This window comes from Anomaloglossus baeobatrachus, chromosome 1, assembly GCF_048569485.1.
Source record: "Anomaloglossus baeobatrachus isolate aAnoBae1 chromosome 1, aAnoBae1.hap1, whole genome shotgun sequence".
Taxonomy (NCBI): Eukaryota; Metazoa; Chordata; class Amphibia; order Anura; family Aromobatidae; genus Anomaloglossus; species Anomaloglossus baeobatrachus.
The window spans coordinates 89424450-89440079 of NC_134353.1; the positions used below are offsets into that span (position 1 = coordinate 89424450).

A 15630-nucleotide genomic window follows, 5' to 3' on the forward strand; every position below is an offset into this window, starting at 1 on the left:
TTACACTAAGCATCCCAGTAAGTGACACACCACTGGAATCAGGATCTCTGCCCCTACGTCATGCTGCTCTCAGATTAGGTTGCAAAAACCTGGTGACAGACTCCCTTTAAGCGACCATGGGTGAATAATTCAGCCATGATCTGCCGGAAAAGATGTGGGCTCAGTGTGTGAGTTTCCATCAAAGGCAGATGGGCGATGTATGATGGACATAGTAGTAGTACATCACTAGGGATGATTCAATACCTCAAATATTCGGCTTCGCGAATATCCAACGAATAGGTCGCTGCTATGTGAATATTCGATGCGCAATGTAAGTCTATGGGAAGCCCGAATAGTTCCGAATAGTTGTTAGTCGGGTTTACCTTAGACATTGCACATCGAATATTCGCGAATAGTCAAATAGCGGTGACCTATTCGGCAAATATTTGCAAAAGCAGAATATTTGAGGTATTCGTTCATCCTATACATCACACGGCAAAGGTAAGGGGTTAAACGGCAAAAAAAGAGAAAACCGAAAAGCCAAACTTACGATTTTCTCAGTTTCCGTGCAAAAAAATATAGTAAAAACGCAATTGGAAAGTTAAATGTACTCTGAAATGGTACCAATATGCTCAGGGTGGAAAAAAACGGCTAAATTAATGGAAAAATCATTACATTATGGGTCTCAGAACATGATATTTTTATAAAGCACTAAAATATATACAAACCTTATACTTTAGCAGTCGCTCTAATCGCGGTGACCTGGAGAATCAGGTTTCTGGGTTATTTTTATCGTGCGATGAGCGCTGTAAACACGAAATAGAAAAAGTATGGAGGAATCGCAGGTGTTGTGGGTTTTTTTTTATGTTTTTTACCTTTTTAATCGCATTTAGTTGGTTTCTTTTTTGCTTTTTTTTAGCACATTATTTATTATTGAAAATCATTCAAAACTAAAACTTGTTTCCTGCAGAAAAAGAAGCCGTGATACGTGGATGGAAAAAGGAGAGGAAAAAAAACAAACAAAAAAAGCAAAAATTAAAAAGTGTCAAGTCCCTAAAGAGTTAATAGCTGTCAATCACTTTCCTTCTAGCTCTCCAGGACACACTGCGGCTCACTCTATGGAGATAATACGGCTACACCTAAGTTCCCTCTGACAGACATTCTTAACAGTCTGAAAACACAAAAACAGCCGCCATTATTAGAGGTCCCAAATATCTATACAAAGGTCCCGGTGACGGCCGCAAAGCAAGTTCCCGGCTGCCACAGAAACGTCGCGCAACAGGATAAGATCAGCAACAGTAACAGCGGCCGGCTGCGCATGCGTATTTTTTCCTACTATTGTCGAGAACGCGCCTGAAGAGCGATCACGTGACTTACCGTTCCACAGTGCGCACTGCGCAGACGCAGATTTTGAAAGCTGGCGGGCTCCCGTGTAACGGAGGGACGTGACGTTGTGTCTTGTGATAACCGGAGAGGGGAAGGCTCCGATACACTGATAGCAAACATGACGGTGCAGAAGAAAGGGATCCGGATAAAAGACGCACTCGACCTGGCGCAGAAGCCGCATCAGAATATTGCCAAGCTGGTGTCCGGTCTGAGAGCCACTTATGACCAGGTGGGTGCGGGTACAACGTGACATATAGTGACTGATGGAATTACAGGGCTCGTCACCTCACAGCCTACATTCCCTGTCAGTCTGTTCACACAAATGGGGAATGTATAGAGAGTGTGCAGAGACGGGGGTTGAATAGAGAGCGCGCGGAGGGAACGTATGGAGAGTGCGCGGAGGGAACGCATGGAGAGCGCGCGGAGGGAACGCATGGAGAGCGCGCGGAGGGAACGTATGGAGAGCGCGCGGAGGGAACGTATGGAGAGCGCGCGGAGGGAACGTATGGAGAGCGCGCGGAGGGAACGTATGGAGAGCGCGCGGAGGGAACGTATGGAGAGCGCGCGGAGGGAACGTATGGAGAGCGCGCGAAGGGAACGTATGGAGAGCGCGCGGAGGGAACGTATGGAGAGCGCGCGGAGGGAACGTTTGGAGAGCGCGCGGAGGGAACGTATGGAGAGCGCGCGGAGGGAACGTATGGAGAGCGCGCGGAGGGAACGTATGGAGAGCGCGCGGAGGGAACGTTTGGAGAGCGCGCGGAGGGAACGTTTGGAGAGCGCGCGGAGGGAACGTATGGAGAGCGCGCGGAGGGAACGTATGGAGAGCGCGCGGAGGGAACGTATGGAGAGCGCGCGGAGGGAACGTATGGAGAGCGCGCGGAGGGAACGTATGGAGAGCGCGCGGAGGGAACGTATGGAGAGCGCGCGGAGGGAACGTATGGAGAGCGCGCGGAGGGAACGTATGGAGAGCGCGCGGAGGGAACGTATGGAGAGCGCGCGGAGGGAACGTATGGAGAGCGCGCGGAGGGAAGGTATGGAGAGCGCGCGGAGGGAAGGTATGGAGAGCGCGCGGAGGGAAGGTATGGAGAGCGCGCGGAGGGACGGTATGGAGAGCGCGCGGAGGGACGGTATGGAGAGCGCGCGGAGGGACGGTATGGAGAGCGCGCGGAGGGACGGTATGGAGAGCGCGCGGAGGGACGGTATGGAGAGCGCGCTGAGGGAAGGTATGGAGAGCGCGCTGAGGGAAGGTATGGAGAGCGCGCTGAGGGACGGTATGGAGAGCGCGCTGAGGGACGGTATGGAGAGCGCGCTGAGGGACGGTATGGAGAGCGCGCTGAGGGACGGTATGGAGAGCGCGCTGAGGGACGGTATGGAGAGCGCGCTGAGGGACGGTATGGAGAGCGCGCTGAGGGACGGTATGGAGAGCGCGCTGAGGGACGGTATGGAGAGCGCGCTGAGGGACGGTATGGAGAGCGCGCTGAGGGACGGTATGGAGAGCGCGCTGAGGGACGGTATGGAGAGCGCGCTGAGGGAAGGTATGGAGAGCGCGCTGAGGGAAGGTATGGAGAGCGCGGGGAAGGGGTGCATGGAGAGCATGCTGCAACCAGCTTCGCTTTACTGCAGAGCGTTATCAATGGCAGCCGCCGGCCAACGAGAAGGTGACATCATACAATGACGTCACTTGCTGGTCTCTGGCCGGCGGCCACCTTTGGTGAAGCGCTGCAGAAAGTTCCTGTGAGCAGCGGCGGAAATCATCTGAAGTAAAGCGCAGATGGCTGCATAGGGCAGCGATCCTCTGTGGGCATGCGGGCCTGAAGAAGGTGTCCCAAGGGCCACATGTTTGAGACCCCTAGGTTTTGAGAGAAGTATGTTACGTACTGCCTGGTAGGTAAACACGCAGCCTGCCTCAGGACCTTGATTAAGGCTATGTGCGCACGTTGCGTTTTTTCCTGCGGAAACGCTGCGTTATGAACTGCAGCGTAACTGCATGCGTTCTGCTTCCCCAGCAAAGTCTATGAGAAAGCCGAAAAACCAATGCACACGCTGCGTTTGTAAACGCAGCGTTTTGGATGCCCAAAATCGCTGCGGAAAAAAAAAGCAGCATGTCTCTTCTTTTGTGCAATGTAGCTGCGTTCTCCACCCATTGAAATCAATGATTTGGGTCAGAACGCAACCAAAATGCACTTGGACTGCATTTTTGTTGCATTCTGCATGCTTTTTTGACAAGCAAAACGCAAGTCTTTTCAGTCTCTGTGATGTCGGTCAATTTCTGTCTGTGGATGTCGGTGAATCTACCTCTGTCTGTTGGTCGGTCTGTCCCTTTCTCTGTCCGTCGGTCAGTCCCCAGATACCTTCCATAATTAACCTGTAAGTGAAAGTAAATAAACACATACACCCGAAAAAATCATATATTTGGAATAAAAGACAAAAAACACCCTCTTTCACCACTTTATTAAAATCCCCAAATACCTCTCCAGGTCCGGCGTAATCCAGAGGTCCCGCGACGCATCCAGCTCTGCTACATGAAGCTGACAGAAGCGGCAGTAGAACACCGCCGCTCGCTGTGAGCTCCACGCAGCAACTGAAGTGAATCGCGCTGTCAGCGGTGACGTCACTGAGGTAATGCCGGTGTGTGTGCGGTGATGATGAGGGCTGTAGTGTCGGGATGTGTGCGGGGATGTCGGCGGTAATGTCGGGATGTGTGCGGGGATGTCGGCGGTAATGTCAGGATGTGTGTGGGAATGTCGGGTTGTATACGGGGATGTGTGCGGGAATGTTGGGATGTGTGCGGGAATGTTGGGATGTGTGCGGGAATGTCGGGATGTGTGCGGGAATGTCGGGATGTGTGCGGGAATGTCGGGATGTGTGCGGGAATGTCGGGTTGTATACGGGGATGTGTGCGGGAATGTCGGGATGTGTGCGGGAATGTCGGGATGTGTGCGGGAATGTCGGGATGTGTGCGGGAATGTCGGCGGTAATGTCGGGTTGTATACGGGGATGTGTGCGGGAATGTCGGGATGTGTGCGGGAATGTCGGCGGTAATGTCGGGTTGTATACGGGGATGTGTGCGGGAATGTCGGGATGTGTGCGGGAATGTCGGGATGTGTGCGGGGATGTCGGGATGTGTGCGGGGATGTCGGCGGTAATGTCGGGTTGTATACGGGGATGTGTGCGGGAATGTCGGGATGTGTGCGGGAATGTCGGGATGTGTGCGGGAATGTCGGGATCTGCGGTGAAGATGATAATCGGAACGCCACACACAGACAGAGCTGCGGTATGACAATGAAGTCTGGTGCAGTAAACCAGAGGTCATTCTCATTGCACGACTCTGTCTGTGTCTGCTGTCAGCCGGCATGTAGCAGAGCTGAATTGCCGGGGGAACGCACTGTCAAAAAATGCATCCAAAACCCATGCAAAAACGCATGGAAAAAGCATCCAAAATGCATGCGTTGTGGATGGATTTTATTTTATAAGCGCAGTGTCCAGTCTGCCAGAGGGTGCGTTCTTTTCCGCACAGAACGCAACGTGCGCACATAGCCTTAAGGTACAGAACTCAGATCACCTGTGGCCACATTCCATCCTGTGGCTGGTCATTTCAGAACAGTTTAGCCCCTCATGCAGTTCTAGTTTAATCACATGTGGCCGCGGCTTGTCTTAGGATCCTTTCACATCGCATTTTTACTTACGTTCAGTGATCCCGTCGGGGCATCCGTCCGAACCTCCCCTTCCCCGCAAAACGTGTTTCGGACAGGGCTATTGACTATACTGGAGCAGACATCGTTAGCGTGCCATTTTCAGGCATATACGTTTTCTGCAGGCGGACACCCGAACGTAGTAGACTGTGTAAGGATGTTTTTTAAATTGTTTGTCTGAAACACGTCAGTGTTTCTATGCCTGCAGTTTTTTATTATGTAGTGCCTTTTTTGATTTCCTTTTAACAATAATGGAATAAAATTTTGTTTATTTTCTATATACAGTGCCTACAAGTAGTATTCAACCCCCTGCAGATTTAGCAGGTTTGATAAGATGCAAATAAGTTAGAGCCTGCAAACTTCAAAAAAGAGCAGGATTTATTACCAGATGCATAAATCTTACAAACCAACAAGTTATGTTGCTTAGTTAAATTTTAATAAATTTTCAACATAAAAGTGTGGGTCAATTATTATTAAACCCCTAGGTTTAATATTTTGTGGAATAACCCTTGTTTGCAATTACAGCTAATAATCGTCTTTTATAGGACCTGATCAGGCCGGCACAGGTCTCTGGCGTTATCTTGGCCCACTCCTCCATGCAGATCTTCTCCAAGTTATCTAGGTTCTTTGGGTGTCTCATGTGGACTTTAATCTTGAGCTCCTTCCACAAGTTTTCAATTGGGTTAAGGTCAGGAGACTGACTAGGCCACTGCAACACCTTGATTTTTTCCCTCTTGAACCAAGCCATGGTTTTCTTGGCTGTGTGCTTTTGTCGTTGTCTTGTTGGAAGATGAAATGACGACCCATCTTAAGATACTTGATGGAGGAGCGGAGGTTCTTGGCCAAAATCTCCAGGTAGGCCGTGCTATCCATCTTCCCATGGATGCGGACCAGATGGCCAGGCCCCTTGGCTGAGAAACAGCACCACAGCATGATGCTACCACCACAATGCTTGACTGTAGGGATGGTATTCTTGGGGTCGTATGCAGTGCCATTCAGTCTCCAAACGTCACGTGTGTGGTTGGCACCAAAGATCTCGATCTTGGTCTCATCAGACCAGAGAACCTTGAACCAGTCTGTCTCAGAGTCCTCCAAGTGATCATGAGCAAACTGTAGACGAGCCTTGACATGACGCTTTGAAAGTAAAGGTACCTTACGGGCTCGTCTGGAACGGAGACCATTGCGGTGGAGTACGTTACTTATGGTATTGACTGAAACCAATGTCCCCACTGCCATGAGATCTTCCCGGAGCTCCTTCCTTGTTGTCCTTGGGTTAGCCTTGACTCTTCGGACAAGCCTGGCCTCGGCACGGGTGGAAACTTTCAAAGGCTGTCCAGGCCGTGGAAGGCTAACAGTAGTTCCATAAGCCTTCCACTTCCGGATGATGCTCCCAACAGTGGAGACAGGTAGGCCCAACTCCTTGGAAAGGGTTTTGTACCCCTTGCCAGCCTTGTGACCCTCCACGATCTTGTCTCTGATGGCCTTGGAATGCACCTTTGTCTTTCCCATGTTGACCAAGTATGAGTGCTGTTCACAAGTTTGGGGAGGGTCTTAATTAGTCAGAAAAGGCTGGAAAAAGAGATAATTAATCCAAACATGTGAAGCTCATTGTTCTTTGTGCCTGAAATACTTCTTAATACTTTAGGGGAACCAAACAGAATTCTTGTGGTTTGAGGGGTTGAATAATAAATGACCCTCTGAATAAACGTTTCACAATTTAAAAAAAAAATAAAAAAAGAAATAACATTCTTTTTTGCTGCAGTGCATTTCACACTTCCAGGCTGATCTACAGTCCAAATGTCACAATGCCAAGTTAATTCCGAATGTGTAAACCTGCTAAATCTGCAGGGGGTTGAATACTACTTGTAGGCACTGTACATTTTGGTGCTGGATCTACTCCTTTTCCTCTCATCTGCCCAGCACTGCTTAGCAGCTTTTTGTCAATATTGAGTGCACACAGAAAGTTGCTAATCAGTGGTGCGGGCAGGTTAGACACAGCTCAGCATTCAGTGCTCTGCTAGATCTTCAGTAGAGAAAACTGATTATCACAACTGCTGCACCCAGTAAACTGATACCTCGCTGGAATCGGGGTCTCTGTCCCTACATCATGCTGCTGTCACATATCAACAACCTGCTGATAGATTCCTTTTAAAGGGATTGTTACATATCCAAGTCTGTAGTGTTTTTCCCTGTAAATTATCTGCACCTGTTTTTTATTTTTAAACGTGATATTTAATCTAGTTTTTATGTTACAGATTGAAGATAAATCGATTTTCCTGGAGGAATTCACCCATTACTTGAAGTATCCTTTAATAGTGTACAGGAGGGAACCTACCGTGGAAAGAGTGATGGATTTTGTGGCCAAGTTCGTAACGTCGTTCCACAACTGCGACAGCGAGGAAGAGGATGAAATAGATGAGGAGAACTCCCCTGTGAATTACCTCTTCAACTTCCTCCTCCAGGTTGGTGTGGACACTGCTGAGCTTTGCTTTATGGCGAGCTGTAAATGACCGCACTACACAGCGGTACGCAGGGGCTGATGCAGAGCAATGTAGGGGCCTCTATGAATGCGTAGCATCGTGTATGGAGCCTGCGCTGATCACTTACATTCTGGCACTGTGCAGCAACCTGATGCAGACAAACTGCCCACCTCAATGTACAAGGTCAGCTGTCAGGGCATTTCCACTATTTAAAGTGGTTGTCGAGTACAGCTCTGGATAGTGAATGGGGTTCAGTTGCGACTCACAAATTGCAATTTCCTGACGGCTCAGATACAACCACGCTACATTACTGCAAGACCAAATTTACTATCATTAGTTGCAACTATTAGTATGCCAATCATAGTGCTGCCCATGCCCTGTACTGCCCTGATCCTGAATTAGGCTGCATTCACCAGTGCATGTAACCCGTGCCCTATACTGCCCTGATCCTGAATTAGGCTGCATTCCCCTGTGCATGTATCCCGTGCCCTATACTGCCCTGATCCTGAATTAGGCTGCATTCACCAGTGCATGTATCCCGTGCCCTATACTGCCCTGATCCTGAATTAGGCTGCATTCACCAGTGCATGTATCCCGTGCCCTATACTGCCCTGATCCTGAATTAGGCTGCATTCCCCTGTGCATGTATCCCGTGCCCTATACTGCCCTGATCCTGAATTAGGCTGCATTCACCTGTGCATGTATCCCGTGCCCTATACTGCCCTGATCCTGAATTAGGCTGCATTCACCAGTGCATGTAACCCGTGCCCTATACTGCCCTGATCCTGAATTAGACTGCATTCCCCTGTGCATGTATCCCGTGCCCTATACTGCCCTGATCCTGAATTAGGCTGCATTCCCCTGTGCATGTATCCCGTGCCCTATACTGCCCTGATCCTGAATTAGGCTGCATTCCCCTGTGCATGTATCCCATGTCCTATACTGCCCTGATCCTGAATAAGACTGCATTCCCCTGTGCATGTATCCCATGTCCTATACTGCCCTGATCCTGAATAAGACTGCATTCCCCTGTGCATGTATCCCATGTCCTATACTGCCCTGATCCTGAATTAGGCTGCATTCCCCTGTGCATGTATCCCGTGCCCTATACTGCCCTGATCCTGAATAAGACTGCATTCACCTGTGCATGTATCCTGTGCCCTATACTGCCCTGATCCTGAATAAGACTGCATTCCCCTGTGCATGTATCCCGTGCCCTATACTGCCCTGATCCTGAATTAGGCTGCATTCCCCTGTGCATGTATCCCGTGCCCTATACTGCCCTGATCCTGAATTAGGCTGCATTCCCCTGTGCATGTATCCTGTGCCCTATACTGCCCTGATCCTGAATTAGGCTGCATTCCCCTGTGCATGTATCCTGTGCCCTATACTGCCCTGATCCTGAATTAGGCTGCATTCACCGGTGCATGTATCCCGTACCCTATACTGCCCTGATCCTGAATTAGGCTGCATTCACCGGTGCATGTATCCCGTGCCCTATACTGCAGATCCTGAATTAGGCTGCATTCACCTGTGCATGTATCCCGTACCCTATACTGCCCTGATCCTGAATTAGGCTGCATTCACCGGTGCATGTATCCCGTGCCCTATACTGCAGATCCTGAATTAGGCTGCATTCCCCTGTGCATGTATCCCATGTCCTATACTGCCCTGATCCTGAATTAGGCTGCATTCACCTGTGCATGTATCCCGTGCCCTATACTGCCCTGATCCTGAATTAGGCTGCATTCACCGGTGCATGTATCCCGTGCCCTATACTGCCCTGATCCTGAATTAGGCTGCATTCCCCTGTGCATGTATCCTGTGCCCTATACTGCCCTGATCCTGAATTAGGCTGCATTCCCCTGTGCATGTATCCTGTGCCCTATACTGCCCTGATCCTGAATTAGGCTGCATTCACCGGTGCATGTATCGCGTGCCCTATACTGCCCTGATCCTGAATTAGGCTGCATTCCCCTGTGCATGTATCCCGTGCCCTATACTGCCCTGATCCTGAATTAGGCTGCATTCCCCTGTGCATGTATCCCGTGCCCTATACTGCCCTGATCCTGAATTAGGCTGCATTCCCCTGTGCATGTATCCTGTGCCCTATACTGCCCTGATCCTGAATTAGGCTGCATTCACCTGTGCATGTATCCCGTGCCCTATACTACCCTGATCCTGAATTAGACTGCATTCACCTGTGCATGTATCCCGTGCCCTATACTGCCCTGATCCTGAATTAGGCTGCATTCCCCTGTGCATGTATCCCGTGCCCTATACTGCCCTGATCCTGAATTAGACTGCATTCCCCTGTGCATGTATCCCGTGCCCTATACTGCCCTGATCCTGAATTAGGCTGCATTCCCCTGTGCATGTATCCCGTGCCCTATACTGCCCTGATCCTGAATTAGGCTGCATTCACCTGTGCATGTATCCTGTGCCCTATACTGCCCTGATCCTGAATTAGGCTGCATTCCCCTGTGCATGTATCCTGTGCCCTATACTGCCCTGATCCTGAATTAGGCTGCATTCACCTGTGCATGTATCCCGTGCCCTATACTGCCCTGATCCTGAATTAGACTGCATTCACCTGTGCATGTATCCCGTGCCCTATACTGCCCTGATCCTGAATTAGGCTGCATTCCCCTGTGCATGTATCCCGTGCCCTATACTGCCCTGATCCTGAATTAGGCTGCATTCACCTGTGCATGTATCCTGTGCCCTATACTGCCTTGATCCTGAATTAGGCTGCATTCCCCTGTGCATGTATCCTGTGCCCTATACTGCCCTGATCCTGAATTAGGCTGCATTCACCTGTGCATGTATCCCGTGCCCTATACTGCCCTGATCCTGAATTAGACTGAATTCACCTGTGCATGTATCCCGTGCCCTATACTGCCCTGATCCTGAATTAGGCTGCATTCACCTGTGCATGTATCCCGTGCCCTATACTGCCCTGATCCTGAATTAGGCTGCATTCACCTGTGCATGTATCCCGTGCCCTATACTGCCCTGATCCTGAATTAGGCTGCATTCACCTGTGCATGTATCCCGTACCCTATACTGCCCTGATCCTGAATTAGGCTGCATTCCCCTGTGCATGTATCCCGTGCCCTATACTGCCCTGATCCTGAATTAGGCTGCATTCACCTGTGCATGTATCCCGTGCCCTATACTGCCCTGATCCTGAATTAGGCTGCATTCACCTGTGCATGTATCCCGTGCCCTATACTGCCCTGATCCTGAATTAGGCTGCATTCACCTGTGCATGTATCCTGTGCCCTATACTGCCCTGATCCTGAATTAGGCTGCATTCACCTGTGCATGTATCCTGTGCCCTATACTGCCCTGATCCTGAATTAGGCTGCATTCCCCTGTGCATGTATCCTGTGCTCTATACTGCCCTGATCCTGAATTAGGCTGCATTCACCTGTGCATGTATCCTGTGCCCTATACTGCAGATCCTGAATTAGGCTGCATTCCCCTGTGCATGTAACCCGTGCCCTATACTGCAGATCCTGAATTAGGCTGCATTCCCCTGTGCATGTATCCCATGCCCTATACTGCCCTGATCCTGAATTAGGCTGCATTCCCCTGTGCATGTATCCCGTGCCCTATACTGCCCTGATCCTGAATTAGGCTGCATTCACCGGTGCATGTATCCCATGCCCTATACTGCCCTGATCCTGAATTAGGCTGCATTCACCTGTGCATGTATCCCGTGCCCTATACTGCCCTGATCCTGAATTAGGCTGCATTCACCTGTGTATGTATCCCGTGCCCTATACTGCAGATCCTGAATTAGGCTGCATTCCCCTGTGCATGTAACCCGTGCCCTATACTGCAGATCCTGAATTAGGCTGCATTCCCCTGTGCATGTATCCCGTGCCCTATACTGCCCTGATCCTGAATTAGGCTGCATTCCCCTGTGCATGTATCCTGTGCCCTATACTGCCCTGATCCTGAATTAGGCTGCATTCCCCTGTGCATGTATCCCGTGCCCTATACTGCCCTGATCCTGAATTAGGCTGCATTCACCTGTGCATGTATCCCGTGCCCTATACTGCCCTGATCCTGAATTAGGCTGCATTCACCTGTGCATGTATCCCGTGCCCTATACTACCCTGATCCTGAATTAGGCTGCATTCACCTGTGCATGTATCCCGTGCCCTATACTACCCTGATCCTGAATTAGGCTGCATTCACCTGTGCATGTATCCCGTGCCCTATACTGCCCTGATCCTGAATTAGGCTGCATTCACCTGTGCATGTATCCTGTGCCCTATACTGCAGATCCTGAATTAGGCTGCATTCCCCTGTGCATGTATCCTGTGCCCTATACTGCCCTGATCCTGAATTAGGCTGCATTCACCTGTGCATGTATCCTGTGCCCTATACTGCCCTGATCCTGAATTAGGCTGCATTCCCCTGTGCATGTATCCTGTGCTCTATACTGCCCTGATCCTGAATTAGGCTGCATTCACCTGTGCATGTATCCTGTGCCCTATACTGCAGATCCTGAATTAGGCTGCATTCCCCTGTGCATGTAACCCGTGCCCTATACTGCAGATCCTGAATTAGGCTGCATTCCCCTGTGCATGTATCCCATGCCCTATACTGCCCTGATCCTGAATTAGGCTGCATTCCCCTGTGCATGTATCCCGTGCCCTATACTGCCCTGATCCTGAATTAGGCTGCATTCACCGGTGCATGTATCCCATGCCCTATACTGCCCTGATCCTGAATTAGGCTGCATTCACCTGTGCATGTATCCCGTGCCCTATACTGCCCTGATCCTGAATTAGGCTGCATTCACCTGTGTATGTATCCCGTGCCCTATACTGCAGATCCTGAATTAGGCTGCATTCCCCTGTGCATGTAACCCGTGCCCTATACTGCAGATCCTGAATTAGGCTGCATTCCCCTGTGCATGTATCCCGTGCCCTATACTGCCCTGATCCTGAATTAGGCTGCATTCCCCTGTGCATGTATCCTGTGCCCTATACTGCCCTGATCCTGAATTAGGCTGCATTCCCCTGTGCATGTATCCCGTGCCCTATACTGCCCTGATCCTGAATTAGGCTGCATTCACCTGTGCATGTATCCCGTGCCCTATACTGCCCTGATCCTGAATTAGGCTGCATTCACCTGTGCATGTATCCCGTGCCCTATACTACCCTGATCCTGAATTAGGCTGCATTCACCTGTGCATGTATCCCGTGCCCTATACTACCCTGATCCTGAATTAGGCTGCATTCACCTGTGCATGTATCCCGTGCCCTATACTGCCCTGATCCTGAATTAGGCTGCATTCACCTGTGCATGTATCCTGTGCCCTATACTGCAGATCCTGAATTAGGCTGCATTCCCCTGTGCATGTATCCTGTGCCCTATACTGCCCTGATCCTGAATTAGGCTGCATTCACCTGTGCATGTATCCTGTGCCCTATACTGCCCTGATCCTGAATTAGGCTGCATTCCCCTGTGCATGTATCCTGTGCCCTATACTGCCCTGATCCTGAATTAGGCTGCATTCACCTGTGCATGTATCCTGTGCCCTATACTGCAGATCCTGAATTAGGCTGCATTCCCCTGTGCATGTAACCCGTGCCCTATACTGCAGATCCTGAATTAGGCTGCATTCCCCTGTGCATGTATCCCATGCCCTATACTGCCCTGATCCTGAATTAGGCTGCATTCCCCTGTGCATGTATCCCGTGCCCTATACTGCCCTGATCCTGAATTAGGCTGCATTCACCGGTGCATGTATCCCATGCCCTATACTGCCCTGATCCTGAATTAGGCTGCATTCACCTGTGCATGTATCCCGTGCCCTATACTGCCCTGATCCTGAATTAGGCTGCATTCACCTGTGCATGTATCCCGTGCCCTATACTGCAGATCCTGAATTAGGCTGCATTCCCCTGTGCATGTAACCCGTGCCCTATACTGCAGATCCTGAATTAGGCTGCATTCCCCTGTGCATGTATCCCGTGCCCTATACTGCCCTGATCCTGAATTAGGCTGCATTCCCCTGTGCATGTATCCCGTGCCCTATACTGCCCTGATCCTGAATTAGGCTGCATTCACCTGTGCATGTATCCCGTGCCCTATACTGCCCTGATCCTGAATTAGGCTGCATTCCCCTGTGCATGTATCCTGTGCCCTATACTGCAGATCCTGAATTAGGCTGCATTCCCCTGTGCATGTATCCTGTGCCCTATACTGCCCTGATCCTGAATTAGGCTGCATTCCCCTGTGCATGTATCCCGTGCCCTATACTGCCCTGATCCTGAATTAGGCTGCATTCCCCTGTGCATGTATCCTGTGCCCTATACTGCCCTGATCCTGAATTAGGCTGCATTCCCCTGTGCATGTATCCCATGTCCTATACTGCCCTGATCCTGAATTAGGCTGCATTCCCCTGTGCATGTATCCCGTGCCCTATACTGCCCTGATCCTGAATTAGGCTGCATTCCCCTGTGCATGTATCCTGTGCCCTATACTGCAGATCCTGAATTAGGCTGCATTATAGACTAGAGCTGCAGTCACATGTCTGCTGGTTAAAGGAATTGTCCATTAGAGGCGAAGCCTTATTAAATGTCCCCAATATACCTCATAAGAGGAGAGGGTGGTGGGCGAGAAGCATACCTCCTGGACAACCGCTGCTCTGCATGATGGACATTTATTTTATGTGAGCACTGCAGCCAGTCAGCAGCCACTGATCTGCTGCAGCCTTCACTGATCCGCCAGATAGGACATTTGCCTCAACAGAAGTATGAAGACCACGGCCGGTCAGTCCTGCTATCTGTTGTGTGGGAACTGCAGCGTACCAGCCATATGCTTTTTAACTTTGCACATCTGAGACATGGAAAATACGTTATCGAATAGCGGACAAGCCCTTTAACCAGTATAATTGTTGTAGCTCTAGCGTATAATGCAGACTTATTCAGGATTATTCAGAATTGTAAAACCATATAAATGTTCACAGTAAGTACACTAGCCTCATCAGGCCCTAAGATATCTAATAATGTGTGTTATTTGTATTCTGAAATCTGCTGATTGATTCTCTTTTAATAATAAAGATTTATCCCCATCTTGGTTCTACCTAAACAACACTGAAATAACTGCGGCCAGTCTCTGACCACCGGAAAGGGGGCTACAGGGCCCAATGGTCAGGGCTGAGCCCCACTTTCTGTATTACCCATGGAGGGAATAACCATTTAATGCAAATCTCAGGATTGTGTCAGCGTCCACTCTCCAGGCCTATGTACCGTACCTGACTGCAAATACTTTCTATGATCCTACATTCGCACTCCTTTGCATTGGTCACACAAGTCTTACTGACGTATATTGATGTGTTAGCAAGAAAAATGGATAGTGATAAGAGTGCAGGATCAGACTACAGGTCTATGGATGGGACAGGTGCACAGTAGGTATCAGTAGTGTGATGTCCTCTCCCTGGTCACCTATCAATTTAACTCTTTGGTGTCTCAGAAAGAAAATCTTTCCTGAATTTTAACCTGTCCAGCTCAGAAAATAATCTCCTATTTTGTAATGACACCATATAAACACTAGATGGCGCTGGTGATCTGAGAAAGACAAACAGAACTATGGTGGCCAATCTTATGTCCATAGACTTACACTATATTCAGATGTAATACTTCTGTGTTCTATCTTAGTAATATGATTTTATTTATTTTTTATTATTATTTATTATTAGATATATTTTTTTTTATTATTCTTTCAGTCTCACACCGCCAACAGCATGGCTGTGAGGTTCAGAGTTTGCCAGCTGATCTATAAGCTGTTGGTAAACCTGCCAGAAAATGCTCTGATCGACGACGATTTGTTTGATAAGATCCACGATGCCATGCTCATCCGCGTAACAGACAGGGTGCCCAATGTTCGGATACAGGCAGTGTTGGCCCTGGCCAGGCTCCAGGACCCAAGTGATGTGAACTGCCCAGTTATCAATGGTAAGAAGTGACTGACTCTGCTCTACGTGAGAATACATAAAGGGAATCTGTAAGCATGTTTTCACTATGTAATCTGAGAGAAACATGATTTAGGGACAGAGAGCCTGATTC

General features: G+C 49.6%; 1 protein-coding gene across 1 annotated transcript in view; it reads left to right on the plus strand.

Annotated features, from left to right (window-relative positions):
* The first annotated feature begins 1372 nt into the window (after positions 1-1372).
* NCAPG (non-SMC condensin I complex subunit G) overlaps positions 1373-15630 on the plus strand; it is a 246325-nt gene continuing 232067 nt past the window's right edge. The window contains exons 1-3 of the mRNA XM_075333625.1: positions 1373-1594; positions 7313-7519; positions 15291-15519. Of these exons, the coding sequence (XP_075189740.1) occupies positions 1484-1594; positions 7313-7519; positions 15291-15519 (547 nt within the window). The 5' untranslated portion in view covers positions 1373-1483. The remainder of the gene's footprint in view (positions 1595-7312; positions 7520-15290; positions 15520-15630) is intronic.